The sequence below is a fragment of the Hippocampus guttulatus genome, chromosome 2 (assembly GCF_054856545.1).
Source record: "Hippocampus guttulatus isolate MCC_2025c chromosome 2, RoL_Hgut_1.0, whole genome shotgun sequence".
Lineage (NCBI taxonomy): Eukaryota > Metazoa > Chordata > Actinopteri > Syngnathiformes > Syngnathidae > Hippocampus > Hippocampus guttulatus.
The window spans coordinates 7,757,256-7,778,790 of record NC_141262.1 but is presented as its reverse complement, the minus strand read 5'-3'; the positions used below and the strand labels follow the sequence as shown (position 1 = coordinate 7,778,790).

The following is a 21,535-nucleotide window of genomic DNA, read 5'->3' as shown; positions in this document are numbered from 1 at the left end:
TGGTCACAGCAAAAAGTAAATTCTTGACATTTCAGTTATGACACCAACCAATGTTGGATGTGTGTGAAATGTGTAAGCGACTGGAAAACTTTGGTCTTTGTGCTGTGGAGCCTTCAGGTCTTCTGCCCTTGATGAAATTGTTATCAGATTGTTGTCGGATTGCACAAAATGGCCATTGGTGAAAGATGAGTGTGAGATATGTGAACTCTTCCATTTGAGGCACGGCTGCCTCTGTAGATAGCCGCTTCTTTCGTGGTCTTTGGCGATTTGCTGGGAAATTAGTTGAAATGATTGTTTGTCTCTCTTGACTTGAATTTTATTGTATTTTTTAAATACTTTTTTTTGTGTAAGTGAAACTGATAGGATGCTTAGGGTGCATTGTACACGGACACAAAAATATGTAATACTGTATTAATAACAATATAATATTAATAACATGCACACAGACACGCAAATCCCCCCCACACACATACACACACACACACACACACACCCTGGACTTGGGACCAGTCCACGGGCTACCGGTCAATCGTGACCAACTGGTTGAGCACACCTGATTTAGAGTTTTCTTGCACAAACGTTTTGAGTGAGCTCGCTGTTATTTTACAATTTGGATATCATCGCTGTCCTGTGGAAAACATATATGTCTATTTTTGCCATGAAAAAAAAAGGTTTACATTAATATGGGTATTCGTGCTTCGGACCTCCCATTAACATAAAAAAAAATGGGCATACATGTATTTCACATGACAGTGATGATATCCTCCCTTAAAAATAGAATGCATTTCTTGAAGGAGATGAATTATCTGACGTTTTAATTGTATTATTTTTACCTGAAACAATGGAAAGAAGTATATTAGTCCCTATTAAACCACTCTATTAGTTCTTAAATCCAGTGTACTTGTAATAAGACATTTTTGTAACAAGACCAACTTATGCACCAGAAACCCATTCAGTAACTGTGAGAGATGACCAATCCAACCTATGACGTTAAGCATAACGTTTGTTGTTCACGGTTGTCTTGCTTCTAGATGCTGCCAATTTCTTTTCCTTTAAAAATATCATTGCTCGCCAGAGAAACCACAGTTGTGTCAGAAGGTGCCCAGATGATATATTCCAAGCAAGCAGTCCTCGGCATTAAAGCACTTTCTGCCAGTTGGAAGAAGTGGCACTCAAGTACGACTCTTAAGCCAAAGGAAATTGGATTTCTCTTTTTCGTGGTTTTTGCGTTAAAAGTTCTCTCACCCTCCCCCAAGTTGTTTTCAAAGCCCCAGTTACTTTTGTTTCACAACATTTTGGGCACTTGTGATGAAATGCACCAACAGCTGTAGCTTGTCTTGTTTGTTTGTTTGTTTTTTGAACATGAAACATACATACAGTAATAATTTGACAGAAAATAAGGTAGATAAAAAAAAAGTAAAAAGAAAGAAATCAATCTTCATTCAACACAGTTATTATGTTCAAGGGAGTAGGAAGAAGTAAAAAACTTATCTAGTCCTACCCCGTTATGTGATTGTATCTAATAAATCATTTTTATATCAATCAGAAAAGAAAAAAGTAAGAAGAAAGAAGTCTCCATTAAGGCTCCTACTTTACCCTTAACCGTGATATTTTTACAACTTTTGGTTTGTATCGGGATTATATACTTCCACACCCTGACACTCTTGTGTCAATTTTCTCTTGTATTCATAATGGATATTATATACCTTTCTCTATTTATCAACTTAGTTCTGATTTATCATTATATTTAATGTTTAGAATTTATCATTTGAACTCTGATTGATGTAGGTTGTTTGTACTATTTTTTTGAATTTGTTTTTGAACTCAGCAAGCGATTTACTCATTTTCAGGTCCGTTTCGAGATTATTCCACAGATTAACACCTTTGATAGATACACTTCTTTGCTTGATGTTTGTTCTTGTTTTGAGTTTTTTGAATAAGTTGGTACCTCTTAAATCATAGCTGCTTTCTCGAATTTCGAAAAACTTCTGAATGTTTTGGCAGAGCAGGTTATTGTGTGCTTTGTACATTAATTGGGAGATTTTAAAGTCAACCAGGTCATCAAATTTCATCGTATTTAATTTGATAAATAGTGGATTTGTGGGTTCCGTATATTTTGATCTATTAATAATTCGAATTGCTTTTTTTTGTAGGTTGAGAATAGGGAGTGTGTTTGTTTTGCAGGCATTTCCCCATATTTCCACACAGTAGGTCATATATGGTAATAATAATGAAGTGTATAATGTGTACAAAGATCTCTTATTTAGAAATTGGATTTCTCTTTTTCGTGGTTTTTGCGTTAAAAGTTCTCTCACCCTCCCCCAAGTTGTTTTCAAAGCCCCAGTTACTTTTGTTTCACATCATTTTGGGCACTTGTGATGAAATGCACCAACAGCTGTAGCTTGTCGAGTCCATGTGGAGGAAAAAAAAGCAGAAGGTCGCTTTAAATGTTTTCTGCAGTGCAGTGAAAGTAATTCGACCTAACCTAAAGGGGGAAAAAAAAAACGTACAGCTTCTGGAAACAAAAACAACTTGAGTCAAACGGCTCTTCAACAAGCACATTTTTTGTCTGGAGTAATGAACCATAGATTTATCTAGGTGGGTGTGCAGCCCAGCGGAATATATGGAGCATATGTGCAGCTACTCAAGTCGCTTTTTGGCAGAGGCTACAGGCTATCATTCTTCTGCTTTTTTTTTTCTCCCACTGTGGAAAAATCAATTAATCCCGCAACCTCTGAATCTGGAAGCAGCCTCCCTCTCTTTCCTGTCAACCCACCCCTACCTGAAAGGAGTTTAATGACCCACTTTCTCCTTGTCCCCCCGGCAACTCTGTTGCTCAGCGCGTTTGACCACCTCACCGTGGTTGACTACTGTGTGCAGCTGCTGTTAATTTACAGGCGCGCCGTTCGCCTCTCTTCCCCCGTTCTGAAGCATGTATGACTAATCACAGCAGCCATTTCAAACAACTTGAGATCTCGGTGGCAATAAATCACGTTGATACGTGCTACTGCACCGATAATAGAGTCATGCTCATGGGGGGAAGAATAGAACAGGTAACCTTTGAGAGCTGTTGGGTAGCAAGGCATCGTGGCATCAACTCTTGGAGTGGGACATATTGTTGCTCGGTGTGTAGTTTTCTGTTATGATCCAACCAATATCAAAGCGAAAACAACAAAGGCTTGTATTGTCTCCATGCAACAGCCAAGGGGAATATGATGCTTCTTCCTTGCTCTCAAAAATGTATTTTGCTTTCTTCTTTTCGAACCATTTTGACAATCACATTACAAAATCCGGGGCGGCCCGGTAGTCCAGTGGTTAGCACGTCGACTTCACGGTGCAGAGGTAAAGGGTTCAATTCCAGCTCCGGCCTCCCTGTGTGGAGTTTGCATGTTCTCCCCGGGCCTGCGTGGGTTTTCTCCGGGTGCTCCGGTTTCCTCCCACGTTCCAAAAACATGCATGGCAGACTGATTAAAATCACCAAATGGTCCCTCGGTGTGAGTGTGAGCGCGCATGGTTGTTTGTCTCCATGTGCCCTGCGATTGGCTGGCAACCAGTTCGGGGTGTCCCCCGCCTACTGCCCGAAGACAGCTGGGATAGGCTCCAGCACCCCCCGCGACCCTAGTGAGGATTTAGCGGTTCGGAAAATGGATGGATGGACATTACAAAATCCACAGTGTTCTCCATAAAGGCGTCATATAAATATGCTGTAGGGGATACACACTTTTTAAAAGTAACAAATGATGCCTTTTTTGCGCGATTGGACACATTTCCCAGATGTCTTGTAAGATACTTTTCACAAAATATCCCAAGAATCAAGAATTAGAACTTTTCTCGTCTGCTTTTTACATGATCGTTTCGATTAGCCTGTTTTGAGGTAGTGGTCCTGTTTTACACCACTGCACATCCCACCCGATGTGCTGTGGGGCCAAGGCCGAGTGTGGCTTTTATTACCATGACGACTAGACAGAGCAAGGGACTTGCGCGATCGGCTGCTGCTTGCAGGAGCCTACAGTCTGAAGAGAAATGACAGCAACCATAAAGACATTAAACACACCGATTGTATTTTCCCTTGCAGAGGCAGCACTTCATCACCAAGCTTCCGGATGAGACAGCTCAACAATTTGATCCATATTTTTAAAAATAGGAAGATTACAAAGGATTTACTTGGCTGTGTAAATTTTGTATTTGATGGATGGGCAGAAGCTCCTGAAATCAAAATATGAACTAATGGACTACTGTATACAGAACACAATTTAGAAGTCCATTTTGCAGAACAGAATCATCAACAGGTTTTTGTTTGTTTAAATGCTCGTGAGGTATTCATTAGCCGAGTGGTACAGGTATGCTATATTTAACGCCTTTATAGATTCCACCTAAACGGCACTCTTGAGTGAGCCCCAGACTATTAAAGCTTTCTTTGCCATGCCACCGGGCATGTTAACAAGGGCCACGATGTCTAGTGCTCATTAATCCAATCTTCTGGTCTGAAACCAAATCTTTAAAGGGTGAGATACTGCAGCATTTTTTTTCAATACATTTGGCAACCATATTATCTAAATTCCAAATGCCCTCCTCAAGTCGATATTCAATAAATGCTGTCCACAAGTGTCGGGACAATTACGGTGGAAAGTAGGGTTGATAATGGAACTCTTTGTTGTTTGTATTCCATGGCAATTGGAAATAATGAAAAGACGCAATATATAAAAATGGAATCACGTCAAGCAACCAAGCAATAACCTGTCCTTGGGGGTGACTGTGATCCGCCAAATTCCGGTTGACTCGATTGTTTTCTGTTGTGCTTGATGCATTTTGCTGCCAAATATGGCGCCCATCTGACAACCAATCAGATTTTTTTCAGATGTGTTGAATGGACCTACTTATTTTTGCCGTAAAGATGTGGATTTGAATGCGACTCAAAACTGTTATAAAAGTGCAGCATCTCGAGAGTCAGATGCATTCAGAGGCAAAGACCTCGAAAAAGATACAGAGCTGTGACTAAATACTGTGCCATCAAAAAAAGTGACCTGCGTTATAAATACGCCTCCTTGTCACACTGCTGGTTTTTGTCAGGTCCACCTCCAAATAAATCAAAAAACGAGCATACTCTGCGATTCAGGAGCCAAGTGGCAGTTAAGAAACAACTTCCTGCTGTTCAGAAGGGCATAAAAAGCTTCACGGGTTTAAATGGCAGAAATCCTTTGAAATGTGCTCATGTCCATGTGTTTGTATTTGCCATTGGATAGTGTCGGATTCAATAACTTACACTGATGGGTCCATATTATTAAGAACAGGTTGAAGACTCAAGGCCCATGGTCCAGATCCTGCCTGCTACATTATTTTGTGTGGCCCACTAAAGCAAATAAAGTCAGACTGCTTCACGATGCTTGTTACACAGAATTGGTCTTTTTGTTGAATTGTGTTTGGGCAGGAAATCTTTCACCAAGATTTTCTTCACTTATTAGATGCCCCCAACCCCGATCCCTCTTATCATAAATTGAATAATCGTGACAATCAAATATGAAGACTGTTTTCCATCAAATTAATGTTATTAAAATATATCTAAAAATTATCGATGGAAAGCAATGAAATGTGGCCTGCACTCAAGATGAGTCTGAGACCACCGTATTACGGTCAGAGATGATTCGCAATAAATCAATGTTTTTCGAACCTTCTCTGCAAAATATCTCACAAGACCTCATCTACCATGCCATCAAAATTAGAGTACAGCTCTTTGTTGTTTTTAATCATTCTTTATTTAAAAATTTTAAAACTTACGCAAATCAATAACAACATGAAGCAAGCATGCACAGAGAGAACCTTTCTTTTTTTCTTTAAAAAAAATGTTTGACACTGTTATCTAAACAGAGCTATTGGTTATTTTGTGATGGATCAAGTTTGACCTTGGAATGATGTTGACCAACCTTATGGATTGTGTTCAAACAGCGAGACATTTAACACGATAGCTGTAATCACAAGGCTCTTTAAGATAAGATAAGATAAGATAGGATAAGAAACCCTTTATTAGTCTCGCAATGGAGAAATTCCCAATTCACAGCAGCAAAGTTATGAAAGGAAGAAGTAGAACAACAAAATATAGGAGCTGCTGGAAAGGCAACAAAAATAACACAACACAACACATTGGGCACAGACAGTCGTGCAATCTTCACCACTTTTCTGCATACACTTTGTTGTCTGAAGCAGTTCTAGATGAAAGAGGAGAGGATCAAAGTGTCCTTTCACCAGTGGATCAGAGACGTCATGCTGAAAATGTGCACACGTCTGCTACAAGCTAGGTTTTGAAAGCAAACACGAAGCTGTAGCGTCCATTGACGAAAAGAGATGAGTTCACTTCTCCTGTCCCACGTAATCCGCTTCAAACTCCAAGCCGCGACTCCCAGTTCCAAATCCGCATCGGCGCTCCGCGCTAACGCTCCTTTCTTCTCATCGTCGGCTCCTCAAGACTTACATCCATCCAGCCGCAGACCGTTCAACAGCACCGATCTCTCCGCTGAACAAAGCGGGGCTGTGAAAAATGCTGCCCATTACAGGCGCAAGACACAAGCGCCCCGGACTGTCCAGCAACGACAGTCAAATGGCGCCGACATTCCTCCCAGTCAAAAACAGTGCTGGTATACCCACCCATGCTGCCGAGAAGGCGCAACCACCGAGCACAGAGTCTCCTCCTTGATGAATGTCGTGGCCAAAAAATGCTGAAAAAAGTCCACACGACGTAAACAACACAAAGTGACAAAACAAACACAAAAACAACAAAAAAAAGCAAGGCTCATGAGAGCACTTGCCGACGGCTGCCTACTCGGGCGCCATCTTGACTTCAAAGATAAACAACAAAAACATGGCAGTGGGCAAGATGATCAAAGATGCTACAACGGGAGCTTCATTGATGATGACGGCTCCAAAATCCCACAACAGCAAGTCCAGTCTCCACTGCTTCATCAGCTCTTATCACTTATGCCTGAGAGAAGGTAGGTAACTCGTAAAGGCATTGCAAAGGCATCCATTGGCCCATAATTGTTCAAGCATGGTCTACGTGCCTTGAAGACACAATAGAAGGGGGAGTGATGGTTGGATACAGAGTCACCGAAACACTGGGTTCAGATGAAAGGCTTGTTGTTTTCCATTGCCCCTGGGTGGGCTGCAAGTCAGCACAGCTGATTTTTTTTCTCCAATAATGCGCGGAATTTGCTCTGGGGGAAAATATTACATCGTTCCCCTCATGATCTGGGCCTGGGATTTTTCAGATTAGGAAAGTCTCGGGCTATTACATCAAGAGCACAGCAAATTATAGTCACATACTGCACTGGACACTCAGTCTCATCACCACTGCTGAAACAAAACATTCCAATTCCAAATGTATCTGAATAGCCTGTATAGTTGTCACTTTGAATTACTTTACATTTAGCGCGCCTCATTGACTGCAATCCTAGAGCCTTTTTCTTAAACGGCTATTTAAGTTCAAGTGTGGGAACCTAAGAACACTTACTGACAATTTGTTAAATGCCTGATGCGCACCGAGAGGAAATTTAAATCGCAACTTTTAAAGACGTGGGGTACTCAAGACATAACTAGAAATGTAATCTTTTAACCCAGAGAATGCACACACGCTAGACGATTTGACCAAGACAAAGGACCGCACTCAACACATTCGTGAACAAATGATTTCATGGCTCGGGGTAGTACTTGCACAACCTAATCCAAACCGCAATGCTGCTTTTATCACACATCATTGGCCTTTTCACATGTTCTGCGCGATGGTGTTTCTTTCACGCTACTGAGATTTTCATTTGAACTCTGTTTCAATCTGAGGCATGAAGTTACATTCAGTAAAAGCTTCACAGGACAGCAGCTCGAACTTGCCTCGAATTGGGAGCCCCTCCCATTCATACTTTCCAGGAGAGGTATGTTGTCACTTAAAACTAGGCATTCAGATAAAGCGCAAGACTGTTAAAGTTGGGTGTCCTCATAAAATAGATTGTCGTGTCAATATTGTTACTGGCTCAATTTAATATAATATCACACAGTCTGGCCAACATGATACCAAAAGTTTAAACAATTTATAGAATGGCGAGAACAAGGATCTCTTGTACTTACCCCTTTTGGATAAAAAAAAGAAAAATATATATATATATGATTTATTTTAATAATTACAGTTTGGGAGTGTACATCCTGATTATCCAGATATATTATGAGGCACAGCAACTGGGTCAGTTAACACAGTGATTTACTCGCTGTACATCATCAAATGATGCGCTGATGATGATTTGCTCGACCAATGAGCGACCAGCAGTTGTTTACATCCCCCGTATGGCATTGATTTGGCATGCTTGGGCCGCACCTTGTGGTACCTGCTTTTAGCAAAGGGAAAGCATCAACATGGCGCAAGGTATCGTGCAGTGCAAAGGAGAGGCATAAAGCGTCAAGACATACAGAAGCCACCATGAGGTACTGCAGAAAAAAATTACAGCTGTTAGATTCAATTTACTGAAATACAATCTACTCCAGGAGGTTATAGAAGATAAGAGGATCACTCAGGGGAAAGGTTGTTGAATACACCCCGGGGAAAGGTCAGGCACGACTACAGCGTCCACAAGTCCAGACCCAGCAAATATCAAACTAGATTCTCCTTTCACCTTCCTAAAATAAAGGTTCCGTAGCAGCCGGTGATTAAGATGATGATAATTTAGAGGTATAAACTCTAGAAGTCATCAAGTCTCCAGAAGTTTCAACTCTTCATCCTGCTCGACAGTGGGTGCTTGATATTAATGTCTCCTTTATTGCAGTGGTGTTGTTAATTAAACCCTGCAACATTTCACCTAAGCTATTGTTTGTTCCTGTCAGGCAGCTAATGAGCCCCAAATTATCTCAGCGAGAGACAAAAGCCCAGAGGATGCTCCATGCTCAGAGGAGTCAGAGATCCCTGGTGCAACCGAGGAGGAGCACTGTGCACTTTGTCTCCTTTCACAACAGCAAAACGGCCAACTTAATTGTCTAACATTCAACAGAATGAACAATTTAAGAGTTATTCTTGCTTTCTCTGAACCTGCAGTAGCTCACCTTTGGCCATTTGAGGGCAGTGGCAACATTAGCATTGAAATATCAGCATTGGAGAACATGTGCCGCAACAAAAATACGCTTATTTAGGAATGATATTTAGCGCCATTTGTTGAGGTAAAGTCCAGTAGTCATTACTTTTTAAGGACACATTGGGAATCTTCATGCCGATGCTTTGCTCAATGTGTCTAAAGCTACATCAATCTGGGTGGACGGTGCTTCTATTTCTCATTTTCACACTCTTCTCGTATTGTAAAAGTGTAAGTGATAGGATTTTTCCTCTCCCTCTCTTGAAGCGTTGTAAACATGCAATCCTCCAGAGCGGGACCAAAGCATGCTTAGAATTATACTGGATGGCCGGTTTACTTATTCCTGTAGTTTCTTTGGTTTCAAGATAACTTCTTAAAAAAAGAATTGTGATTTACTTTTGGTTTAAACCTGGTAGATTAAGAACTGATATTTATACGTGTCATTAAAATTCAAGTCTTTGGAACTGCCACAATTTTTCTCACGTTAACAGTCTAATGAGCTGTGGTTATTTTTCACGAGGTGTCAGATTGAGTACCAGACAGAGACCTGCGGTGATGATTTAGATGCCGCTTCTCTCCTTGCGTATTGAGTGAAGTGACTAATTGGCCTATTTTCGGGATAGCGATTTAATCATCCATTAGCACTCAGAGCAACATGAAAAAAAAAAAAGCCTGCGTTGCTACGCCGCATTCCCTGAGGAGGCGCTCAATGGTGCATTTCCAGTGTGCCGATTTCTTGCGTGCATCCTGTTTGGAAATGTGCTGGTGTTGGTGTTGTGTCGACAGAGGCGAGCGCCGCTGACTTACCGGGTGACTGAAAGCGAATGTGAAAGCTCAATTACATTGTAAATTGTACAACAGAGCAGTGGAGTCTTGCTTGGCCGTGGAAGTGGGAAGATGAGGAGGAGAGAGAAAACAGCTTTCGCGTGTGTGTGTGTGTTTATCCACCGCGCTGCCCATCCAACACGCTGTACATACGACATGCTACAATTTGAGCTGCAGAAAAAATTAAGGGTTGCTAATTAAGATGTGCAATCTTTAAAAGGTAAATGACACTTTCAGGGAAGGCAAGAAATGAAAACCCATATCCCAGCTGTGTGGCACAATAAATACCTGACCACGGGCTTTACAGTTCTGTCACACTCTGTTGTTGCAGCGACCAACAATCAAACATTTCCACCTCAAGTACTCCACTGGCAACAATTTAAAACAAACTCAATTTGTTTTTCCCTGCTTGCGCTCCCCTTTTGCCCTAGTTAATTCCCAGTGTAAAAAGGCTCAAAGAATCATCAAGGAAGGAAACTTGGTGTTCAGTGGACATTTGCCTGTTCAGGAGAAGCTTACCTTTATGTGTTAAATCTGACTAGTTAGTCAGACAGGCAAGTAGTTAAGTCTGAAATGCCTTATCCCACCAGACGTTTACATAAATTCCATTGTCTCCAATCCAACCATTTTGCGTATGCTGTTCCTTTGCAGAGGTCCAGGAAACAGGCTGGAACTTATTCTTACAAATCCTGATGATAATTGAATTCAATGCTCGAAATAAGCAAATTCGGACCACATGGCATTTTGTGCCTCACATTTGCTCATTGAAAATCGAAACTGAAAGCGGCCACAACACGCTGACGTCATACACGCGCAAGTAGTCGAAGGCGGAAACGAAGCTATTGGGCGGCAGGGCAAGATGGTGGAGGTGTGGCAGCATTCCAGATAAATGCGCAAAGCGACCACCGCGGCGTGTGATTGCTGTAACACGACCCTTGCGCTCTTCCGAAGATGTCCAATGTGGAGCTGTGTATAACTCAAATCACTGTAAAAATGTAAAACCAGTGACATTCATGTCAGTAACATAACATTCGCGCTGCGACGGGCTAGCTCTCTGTTAAGTCTCTCATTGAATTTGTGTCCTCCCCCCCCCAAGGTGACAAATGCAGTATCTGCCTACGACCAAGGTGCTTATAAGTTTTGTGCAGTTTGACACGTCCAGTGCAGTACTCTCAGTGGTGATATTTTGTCGGGTTTTGGTAAAGTCAGGTGAAAGAAATATTTCTTTCCTCTCAAAGTGTCTTCATTTTAGCTTGAACACTTTCAAAACCTCTAGTAGTGTAAATATTTGTCTTACTCTTTGTCAACCGGCTTAAGCTCATGAAGGCACAGCTCCCACTGAGTCTTGCTGAAATGCTGTAGTCGCACAAATGCTTTAAAAAAATGTTGCCTTATGTTTTTGACACAGGAAATGCTGCGTTTAAACTCAAGTGTATATTTGGGTTTGAAATAGCCCCACAGAAAATATTTCTAGACAAGACATTACTTTGCGTCATTGCACGATGTGACTTCAATAATAGCAACTGTTAATTATATCACAAAGGAAACCAGGCTTAATCAAGATGATTTAGCAGAAGCATATCAAGGGAATACACAATCAAAACACAATCATGTCATTTAAAGTATCCTTCAAAACTTAGAGGAACTTAGAATACAAACTTGTGGCTTACCTGAGAGTTGCTCTTTGAACATGTAAATCAGCTTAAAGGGTTTAAAACGTTCAACACAACATACGCTGCTGCTAAAGGAGGGTTTAAAAAAAATTAAGGTCAGGACCCAGAATCACTCTTTGTTGGGCTCTCAATTGTCGACTGTGATCATACATGAAGTGATTTTGTAATTGGAAGGAAGTATGGTCGGCATGGTGGTCGACTGGTTTGCACGTCCGCCTCACAGTGCACAGGTGCAGGGTTCAATTCTCGCTCCGGCCTTCCGGTGTGGAGTTTGCATGTTCTCCCCGTGCCTTTGTGGGTTTTCTCCGGGCACTCGGATTTCCTCCCAAATTCCAAAAACATGCATGGCAGGTTAATGGAACACTCAAAATTGTACCGAGATGTGAGTGTGAGTGTGAATTGTTTGTCCATGTATGCCCTGCGATTGGCTAGCAACCGGTTCAGGGTGAACCCATCCTACTGCCCAAAGACAGCTGGGATAAGCTCCAGTACGCCCGCAATCCTCGTGAGGGGAAGCGGATTAGAAAATAGATGGAAGAAACTATGTGTCTAATTTGGGCCTTAAACTGAACTGTCATGTAACAACTTATGTTTTGTAATGTTTCATGCTTGATCACTTATATAATATTATGCATCAAATTTATATATTGCTGTCATCAAGGTGAAAACAAACAAAAAAAAACATGCTGATCAATATGATAGATTTCTGGGGGGGGGGGGGGGGGATATATATATACTGTATATAATTGACCAAATTGTTGGTTTTGACCTGACCCCAGTGATTTGTTTTGTTATTGTTATGATATTTCCTTAAAAGCGAATCAGCAATTCCCAGAGTCTTCAATTAACCTAACATGCATTTTATGTTTGGATGAAGAAACCGCGGTACCCAGAGAGAACGCAGCATTTCCACAGGACCCCTCATGAATGTGAATGAATTCCGTCACATCAGGTAAACAAACATGGCAAAATAGGCAGGGACAGGATCACTTCAAATGACGTCCCACAGCACCGCTTACATGTTGACATCGAGATACTAAGGGACACAGCTTACAAGAAATGAATAAACGAAACCGGTTGGGGGTGTCCAATCCAAGAGAGACTGTGTGACTGGTGGAGAAGCACGACTCATTGCACCAGGTGATGCCGACAGGGAGGCCTTTGGGAGGCCATCAAGGAGCAGCTCCCTTGGTACAGAATGAGTAATGCAATTTTCATTTGAATAATGGTGCAGATGCCTCACATTTGTGTAAGGTAGATTTTTTTTGGGGGGGGGGGGTGTTGTTGTTATTGGCTCAGACAACCCAGCAGCACCTGTGAGCTATTCAAGGTTCATCTCCAGGTCCGCAATTACTCTCAGCCTGGCTGTCCGTTTAGAGATAATCCCCTTCAAAGTGGTTCATGAATTAAAAATAGCACAGGATCAGATCTGATTTGAAAATGTTGATTTGCAATGCTTGGCCTCACACATTACGTGCTTAACAAATTTATTATTTACCATCTATGTTTTTTTTTTACCCTATTTAGATCACCTGAAAAGAAAACGAGAAGAGACTATCGCGATAAAGTGCTTTAATGTCGACTATTTCAATATAAGTGAGTTTATAGCATTTTACCATTTTGAGCAGGAATGAGGATGAGAAAACATACTCCACTTTTTTTGCAACCAATTCCGAGGCAGCTCACCGGACTTCTACAGTTAGAAATTAAATAAAGCAGAGCAGTCAGCCCATCCATTCCATTTTTTTTTTATTGTCCTCATTACGGTTGCAGGTGTCCTGGAGATTATTCACAGCAGGCATTAGGCGAGAGGCAGCGTATAACCTTTCTCATGTACAAAAACAACCATTCATGCCCACATTCACACCTATAGACGATTTAGGGCGGGCATGGACAATCTATGGCCCGTGGGCCGGACCCGGCCCATTGGTCTTTTTAATCCGGCCCGCCGAAGGTTGGTACTCAATTAAGGTTCGATGTAAATTATTGCATTCATTTCATTTGGACTTGTAATGACAGGCATTTTAACGCCAGGTGGTGCAGTTTCTTGAAGTTGCAGAGCAGAGGCAGGGAGGGGGATGTCCGCAGAAGTGCCAACTCAAGCATCTCCCGCTTGATACAACGGAATAAGTGTGTCCGCGCCGCCATTTTCTATCATTGGATCCAAAACAGCGACATGCAAGTGACTATTGCAGTGAGTTTTACTGGAATTGTGAAAGTTTTTAATTTCATTCATTTACATTTACTGTATGTCATGTAGATTGGGTCTTTATTGAACCCAACATGTTTTTGAATGTGTGTTAACTAATTCTATCCACTTTTTCTGAACCAAGTGCATTTAAAAAATATTGGAGAACAACGAAATATTTTCACTTCAACAACGTCTACATACCGGTGGCATTACCTTACAGAAGTTACCAAGAGCAGCTATGGCATTAACTTTACACTGACTTGTGGTCTCATGCATTTTGGTGTACTGTACAAACACACATACATCATTTTGATTTTCTATTTGTCCAGATAGATTTTTGAAGACAACATTTCTTACTCCATTCTCACCTTTCTCAGTCTTCACTTTCAAAGGGTGCTGATGTAAACCAGTAATAACAGAGTAATGAATTCACAAGGAATTGAAATCCCTCAGCAAGACTTGAGGCCCAGAACAATAATGAGCACATTGCAAACAGAAAATTTGCCACAAGCCAAAAGAGAATGCACACACAATGCATGCTGACGCAACGGAAAGCGTGCAAGCCCGACATGCCGACACTACACGCTCAACGCACACACTGGCACAAGGAAGATGGTGGAATCTTCCCAAAGCTTGTGTAGCAACATATGTTTGCAGGTAATTAAAAAAAGAAAAATCCCAGGTGGTTCTCCTGTCATATTGAGATGCACCAAGCAAATTACCAGGCTGTCTTTTGACGTACAATGTGAGGGTACATGACGTGTTGTCTTGGTGAGCTGCTGCTAATGTTGTGATCTGGATCTCCCATGTGGCAAATTATATTACCAGTATGTAATATTACCCGGATGTAATATTTACCATTATTCATCCATTTATTGACTTTTTTTGGCAGACACTGTGGTCAGTCCAGGGTGCACCTCACCTCTCACCCGAAGTCCGGCGACTCACTTGTGATCCTAATAAAGACAAGTGCTTTAGAAAATGATGAACATTCTTATTATTGTTACCATGGTAACCAACTTCAGTAATTTCATTGTAAATTCCAATCTAACTAATAACCTAACCAATGCTCCCTGCAGTGTGTTGTGTGGGGTTTTTTTTCAAATACAGAACTGTTTCCAAGCTGTAGTTTACAGTATCCGTCTGTTGTCCCTTTCAAGTTACATTAACTCGAAGTGTTGCATTTTCCTTTCAAAGACTTGAAAAAAAATACAATAATAACAAGACAAAAAGTCCTCATGTCACTTTGGGAGTAAGCATAATTTACTGGATTACAGGACAAAATAATTCTGTTCGATCATGAACTTTTTGGACCTTTGGTATGACTGGCAAGTTCTGTCCTTTTATGTTGTGCTCTTATCTACTGTGCTTTCCCTCTACTTTTGATTGTCTAGTTTATACTGACTTACGTACAGGTACAGTATATGTGTGCTCCCCTATAGGTTTATCCTCTTGCAGTCATTCAGGATGCAATGATAGTGTCTCCACATTAATTTCTCTCATGTGGCTTTGTGTGTGTGTGTGTGTGTGTGTGTGTGTGTGTGTGTGTGTGTGTGTGGTATTTAGACTACTTTGAGCTATTGGTGGTTTTCATCCTGTCATCGTTTGCGTGACTAGTAGAAGGATCTTCTGTTCTTATATACAAAAAGACATTTGCCCCTTGGTTGGACACACAAAAGCTGCTGTGCACGTGGCTCATTGGAAGGAAATGTTTGTTGAGAGTGTCCTGCCATCATTTGTCTGAACTGACTTGTGCTCACCTTTGTCTTGTGCAAAGGCAAACATATTTCTTTTTGATCAAAAGAAATTAACAAAAGTAACACACAAGTATTACATGAGGATGGCATTTTTCTAGTAAGCGATTTATGATTTTGAGGACTTATATAAATAAAATTGATGAGTTGCAGAGTCAGGACTCCTTCAGGAATTTGGTGGTGGGGGGCGGGGGGGTGGAAACTTTTGTTTGAACCGGAACTTTTTCATGGAACGTTTCTTTAAAACTGATTCAAGTCTCTAAAAGAGCAGATTTGTTCAAACAAATATAGCTCAAATATACTGTAGATGAACCTTGAATAGCTCACAGGTGCTGCTGGGTTGTCTGAGCCAATAACAACAACACCCCCACTACCCTAACCCCCCCCCCCCCCCCCACAAAGGACCAGTCTAGAAAATAATTTTGAAAACCACTGTGTATTTATGTCTGAGGATGTAAAACAGAGAACTCTGAGTTTACATTCCCCAAAGTAACGATGACGACAGCTAATGTTGGAAATGAGCTGTCAAATCAAAGCTCATCTGACTTTTGGCACCTCCTGCTTGCGCAACAAACAAGGACCTGACTACTACAGTCTTGCAATTGAACTTATCCATCTGGCAGAATGGTTCTGTCCTTCCATCTGTCTGTCCAGTTGTATATCCCATTGCTTCGCCTTTGGAATGGGCTCTGGTGGTTTTACAAAATGTGAGAAGCACCTGTCCATCAGAAGAAACAGACCGGTGCTTCTCCTTAAATTGGCTCCATATCACTCGATTGATGAGGAGGCCAGAGAATGATCCCTTCCCCCAAAGACCCCATTAGAGTGAAACCTAGAGTTCTCGGCCATCAACACATGTGGTGCCTTGTGAGAATGATCACAGCTTATTAAAGTGGAAATAATGACTGCTCTACCTGCAGCATGAAAAATTTAACAAGGACAAAGGAAATTGCTCAAAGGTGATTCATCTGTTGAGAGCAGAGCATATGGACAACACCGTCGACACTGGAAGTGAAAAAAATGAACCTGATTTAATTTGAGCTTTGAGGAGACTTTTGCATCTTTGTGTGAATGCCAAGTGTCTGAAGAAATGATACGATATAACAGTGAAGGGCATTATCTGTGGACCTCTTCAATCATGGCATTTCAAATACATCCAACATGTATGACCTATCTCTTAACCATTGTTTAGTTTCCATTATTTTCCCCTCCAAGAGTGCCTTCAATATCTCACACATTTTTGGATGTCAGATTTTTGATTTGTTTTCCTGTTAGTTTGGGCAAAGAAGATTTTTCTGGCACCCTGGGAATATTGAGGGGAAAGCAGGCAAGTGAAAATGTTCTCCATCAAGTGTGATTGGATTGGATTTAGGAAGATAAATTGCCAGGACAAGAGTTTATCCCGATTACATTGCCAAGGGGTCCGCGTCCTGCTGCAGGCGTTCTGGTCAGCTTGTTCCATTCGGATGACGTTGACAGTGTGATCAAAAAGTAGATAAATGCAACAGGCTGAAATTTTCACAGGCCATATTTACACAAGACTGCATGAATGCAGTGTGCACAGTGCTTGTGTAGTTCTGCTTTGATGCGACCTATGTGATTTTGCTGTAATGGAAACAGGGTTTTTTTCATTTTACTTTTATCTCGACACATTTACCAACCAAATGTAGTGACAATAACACTGCTTTCACGTATGCCCTGCAAACATGGATTTACCTTGTTGTTAGCAACATACACAGACACGGTACATAGGAGTCAGCAAAAGAGGACATTGCTGTAAATTGATTGAGACCTACTGTTAAAAAATGTCCAAATACTGTTTTAAAATACCTGACACTTACCAAGTAGTTGGAGTGCTAATGATGCCCCCCCCCACCCCCCTATGAACCTTCATTAAAACTGTATATGTCTACAGGATTTGATTCTGTTTGGAAATCAATGACATGGACGTTGATATTGAAGATATCACCTATGTTATATGTTTAGCTTAAAACTTTGTATCATAGACAGGTCGACTTTGACTATTAGGTCTCTGTCCTGAACATCCGCTACTTAAAACAAAGAATGTAGTGTGAAGCTGGGCTCCTATTTCCCCTTGAGTGATTAACAGCCCCCCAAGTGTTTTCTTTTGCGTCTCCCACCTTGGGAAAGTCCCTGAAGGCTGTCAAGTGCCTTCGAAGAGGAACCCTAATCTCAAGATTTGTGGACCAACAGATATGGTCTGTACTTTGTCAAAATGCCAAAATCGAACTTTGCTTGACTTTCTTTGTTTCAGATTTTTACATGAGGGGAAGGACTGCCCGCCCCTAATTAATATAATTAACATACTATGCCTATATGTACGTGTGACTGTAGTTGCTCGGGGCTTCCTGATGAAATCTGAGACTCACAGGAGCCCGAATCGATTCGTGTTGTGCCCTGAACGTTCAGTAAAACATCTTGCAAGAACTTCTCCATTTCCAGCCTCTGACTTTTGCACATCAACTCAGCCCGAATCAAACGAACACGCGGAGGACCTGGGGAAGTGGAGAACGGTCAAGGGATCCCGCCGTGTCGACAACAACACACTTCCCCCTGTTTGATCATCCTCCAACAATTGGTGACCCCGACGTGATTCGAGCTGATTGTCGGTCAACAGGCAGAATTTCGGCGCGCCATAATTGATAAGGTAAGGGGACATTTATCCTCTCGATTGATTTTCTGCCCTGTTGACTGATATGATGTGATGATTCACGTTTGATTTGAGACCAAATTAGTTTGGGGCTGGTAATTGAGAAACCCAGTTTAAACGTATTACTAGGTGTATTTCGCTCTAATTCTGAGTTCTAGAAATAATAATTCCTCGTTTTACGTTTTAAACCGGTTTAAACGTATTACTGGGTGTACTCCGCTTGAATTATCGAGTTATAGGAGTAATAATTCCTCGTTTTGCGGCTTAAACCAAAGGCCTAAAATAACCGGTAAAGAAGAGAAGTACAAGAGAATAAGAGAAATACAAGTGAATAAGGAAAAAGGGAAAGGAAAAAAACTCGTCTTCAGGGAGGTTGTCTCGTTCTGTTAAGAATCCTAGAGACTAGAATTCCTCGAGGAAGACGAGTTGATTTTAAGAGAAATACAAGTGAAGTACAAGAGAATAAGGAAAAAGGGAAAGGAAAAACTCGTCTTCAGGGAGGTTGTCTCGTTCTGTTAAGAATCCTAGAGACTAGAATTCCTCGAGGAAGACGAGTTGATTTTAAGACTGATCTTATTTTAGGCGGGGTTGTTTCGTTCTGTCAAGAATTTTAGAAACAGGAATTCCTCAAATTTAATAAGATCATAAAGAGAATACAGGAGAATTCACTTGTAAAGAGGTTCGCGAATAAAGAGGTTCGCGAATAAAGAGGTTCGCGAATACAGAGGTTCGCGAATAAAGAGGTTCGTGAGTCAGAAGTTTGTGGACAACGAAGTTCACGGATATTAAATACTGCAGTTCGCGAATAAAAGGGGTTCCCGGGAAAAAGAATAAAGGGAGTCACACATTTCAATTTACAGTATAAGGTAGGGCGAGATTGATAGGGAAAGAATTGACCTCAATTTGTGTGACGTTAAATAAATAAATAAGGCCGCTAATAAAATAAAAAGAGGAGGGGAGAAGAGGAGTTTGTAATCTGTGTGTCGTGTCTTAGTTTGTAATCTGTGTGTCGTGTCCTTGTTTGTAATTTGTTTTGTGTTGTTAAAGTATAAAGATGGATGGGGAATTCGATAGGGAGTTGGAGTGGTTCGATACCCGTGTTATTCCAAACCATGGCCGTAGTGTGCTGCTGAGTGATCAAGTGAGAAGTGCATGTAGTGTGTGTGTGGGCGCTTTGCCAGAGAAAAGTAGGGAAGAAAAAAGGGATGAACTGAGAGAGTGGGTGAGAGAATGTTGTGACAAGGGCTGGTTCCCGCCGATGTCTTCGGCTGCGTGCTTGGTGACTCTGATGAAAGAAGTAGAAAAAGCATGTTTGAATAAAAAGGAAAAATTGGAGGAAGATGTGAAAAGAACAAACAAGTTGTCTCCGAGAGGCAGGAAGGTGAGAGGAAGTCTAAAGAAAGTTGAAAAATGGACAAAAAATGCCAGACTGTTGGCAATGGGCTATGCTGTAAAACAGTCAAGAAAAGAATCTCAGACAGAAAGTGTGGGAGTCAAGCAGCTGCCCTCTGCGCCGCCATCCTATTGTGAGTCTGCCGTGGGGCGACAAAGTGTGCCTATTAACCCTTTCACCGACTCACCTTATGCAAACGTAAAACAAATGCTTAAAGATACATCTGTACCAGTTTGTCCTATTTTGTCAGTTTATGGAGGCAGCCTACAAGTGGACTGGGATGGAGTTGGCGCTGCGGGTCGACCACCTTCTGATCCGACCAGACAGACAGCTGCGGACTCGCTGGCTGCAGGAGTCACTGCTTCAATCGACATGATACAAAAAGAATTTGACGAACTAATGAAATACAGGCGTGAGCCGCGACAATTGCTAGACAGAGCTATAAAATTTAAAAGTTTGTTGACAAGACATCAGGAAGTGCCGAGGAATGTTAGTGACGAGCTACTCGCACTCTTAAAAGACGCAGAGGAGAAAGCACACAGACAAGAAGAGGAAGAGGTGAAACGCAGCCGTGAGGCTAGAGATGTTATTTTTGAAGAGAGACAGAAGGAGATAGAGGAGGGGGAACGACGGAAGGATATGGCGACTGTGAATACACACCTATACATGTCCCAGCTGCAGAAGGAGATGACTGACATGAAGCGAGTTACAGAGCCTTAAAGATACACATCCAGACTCACCACTGAGTACATCGCGACACACTGAAATCGACACCTCATTACATGCAGATGCTTCACAGAGCCCGCAAGGCATGTACACTCGTTCTATGGGAGGGATTGCTTTCCAAGCTCCCATGATATCCAAGGTGGACCCTGTGTCGGGATGTCAAGCAATGTATTATAAACCATTCACCCCCTCTGACCTCAGTCTGATGTTGCAGAAACTTCCTCCCATGCAGAATGGTGGAGAGAGCTGGCTGAAAACCGTCCAGCGCGCCACGACAGGTCAAATTCTCACAGCAGGTGACGTAAGAGCATTGATGACGCAATCGTGCCCGCTGTCTCAGTTAGAGACTCTTTTGAAACAATCGGGACTTACAGACATTATGGACAACATCGCACTTACTAGCACACAGTTTATGAAAATACTGACAGCATTAGATGCTTTGTTCCCCATACCCGAGGTCGTTATCTCTGACTTGATGTTTGCTCCAAAGTCGGATGAGGATGCAGCAGTATTTATTGATCGCGCTCAAGTCGATTTTGCGCTAAAAACAGGTCATCAACCCACTGACTCCTCTCTTTATTCCCAAGTATTTCGGGCGGCTGTGCTAAAAGGGGTTCCCAAATCCGTAGTCCAGTCCATGGAGTCAAACCCTGATCTCCCTGGCGCTGACCACGCTCGCTGGCTGTCTCACCTGAAGCACCATCTACGGAGACATAGTAAAGATAACGAAACAAAAAATGAAAAGCGAAAGAACGTTGAATCCCAATTGACTATTATGCAGCTCCAAAGCTTGCAGAAAAAGGAGGAGCCCGTGACTCCACCAGCTGCTAACACCTCATCACCTTCTGTCTTTTCTGAGTGCATGATGTATCAGTCGGGACCATTCAGGGGTCGGAGAGCGCCCCCTGGTGACCAAGGACAATGTTTTAACTGTGGCAAAATGGGCCACTGGGCACGTGACTGCCGAGCCAGACCACAAGGACAAAGATGGGGGGGCAGAGGCAGAGGACAACAAAGGAGCTACGACAGAGGAGGCTACGCACAGTCACGTGGCAGGGGAGACTACAACCAACAATCCTATAATGAGCCACCACAACAGACTGTCATGCCACCTCTGCAACCTGGCCCTCCTCAACCACCAAACCAACAATACCTGCCACCGACTGCCGGTCAATATTCGCAATGATGGGGCCCTGGATCCACT

At 42.0% G+C, this 21,535-nt stretch overlaps 2 protein-coding genes across 3 annotated transcripts in view; one reads left to right on the top strand and one right to left on the bottom strand.

The window, feature by feature from the left end:
* tnmd (tenomodulin) overlaps positions 1–21,535 on the bottom strand; it is an 85,170-nt gene that overhangs the window by 45,006 nt on the left and 18,629 nt on the right. The window lies entirely within an intron of this gene.
* On the top strand, positions 19,191–21,517 carry LOC147208344 (uncharacterized). The gene is given in 2 exon segments (XM_086133377.1): positions 19,191–20,306; positions 20,308–21,517. Coding segments are annotated over 2 exon segments (2,250 nt in total). The 5' UTR covers positions 19,191–19,266.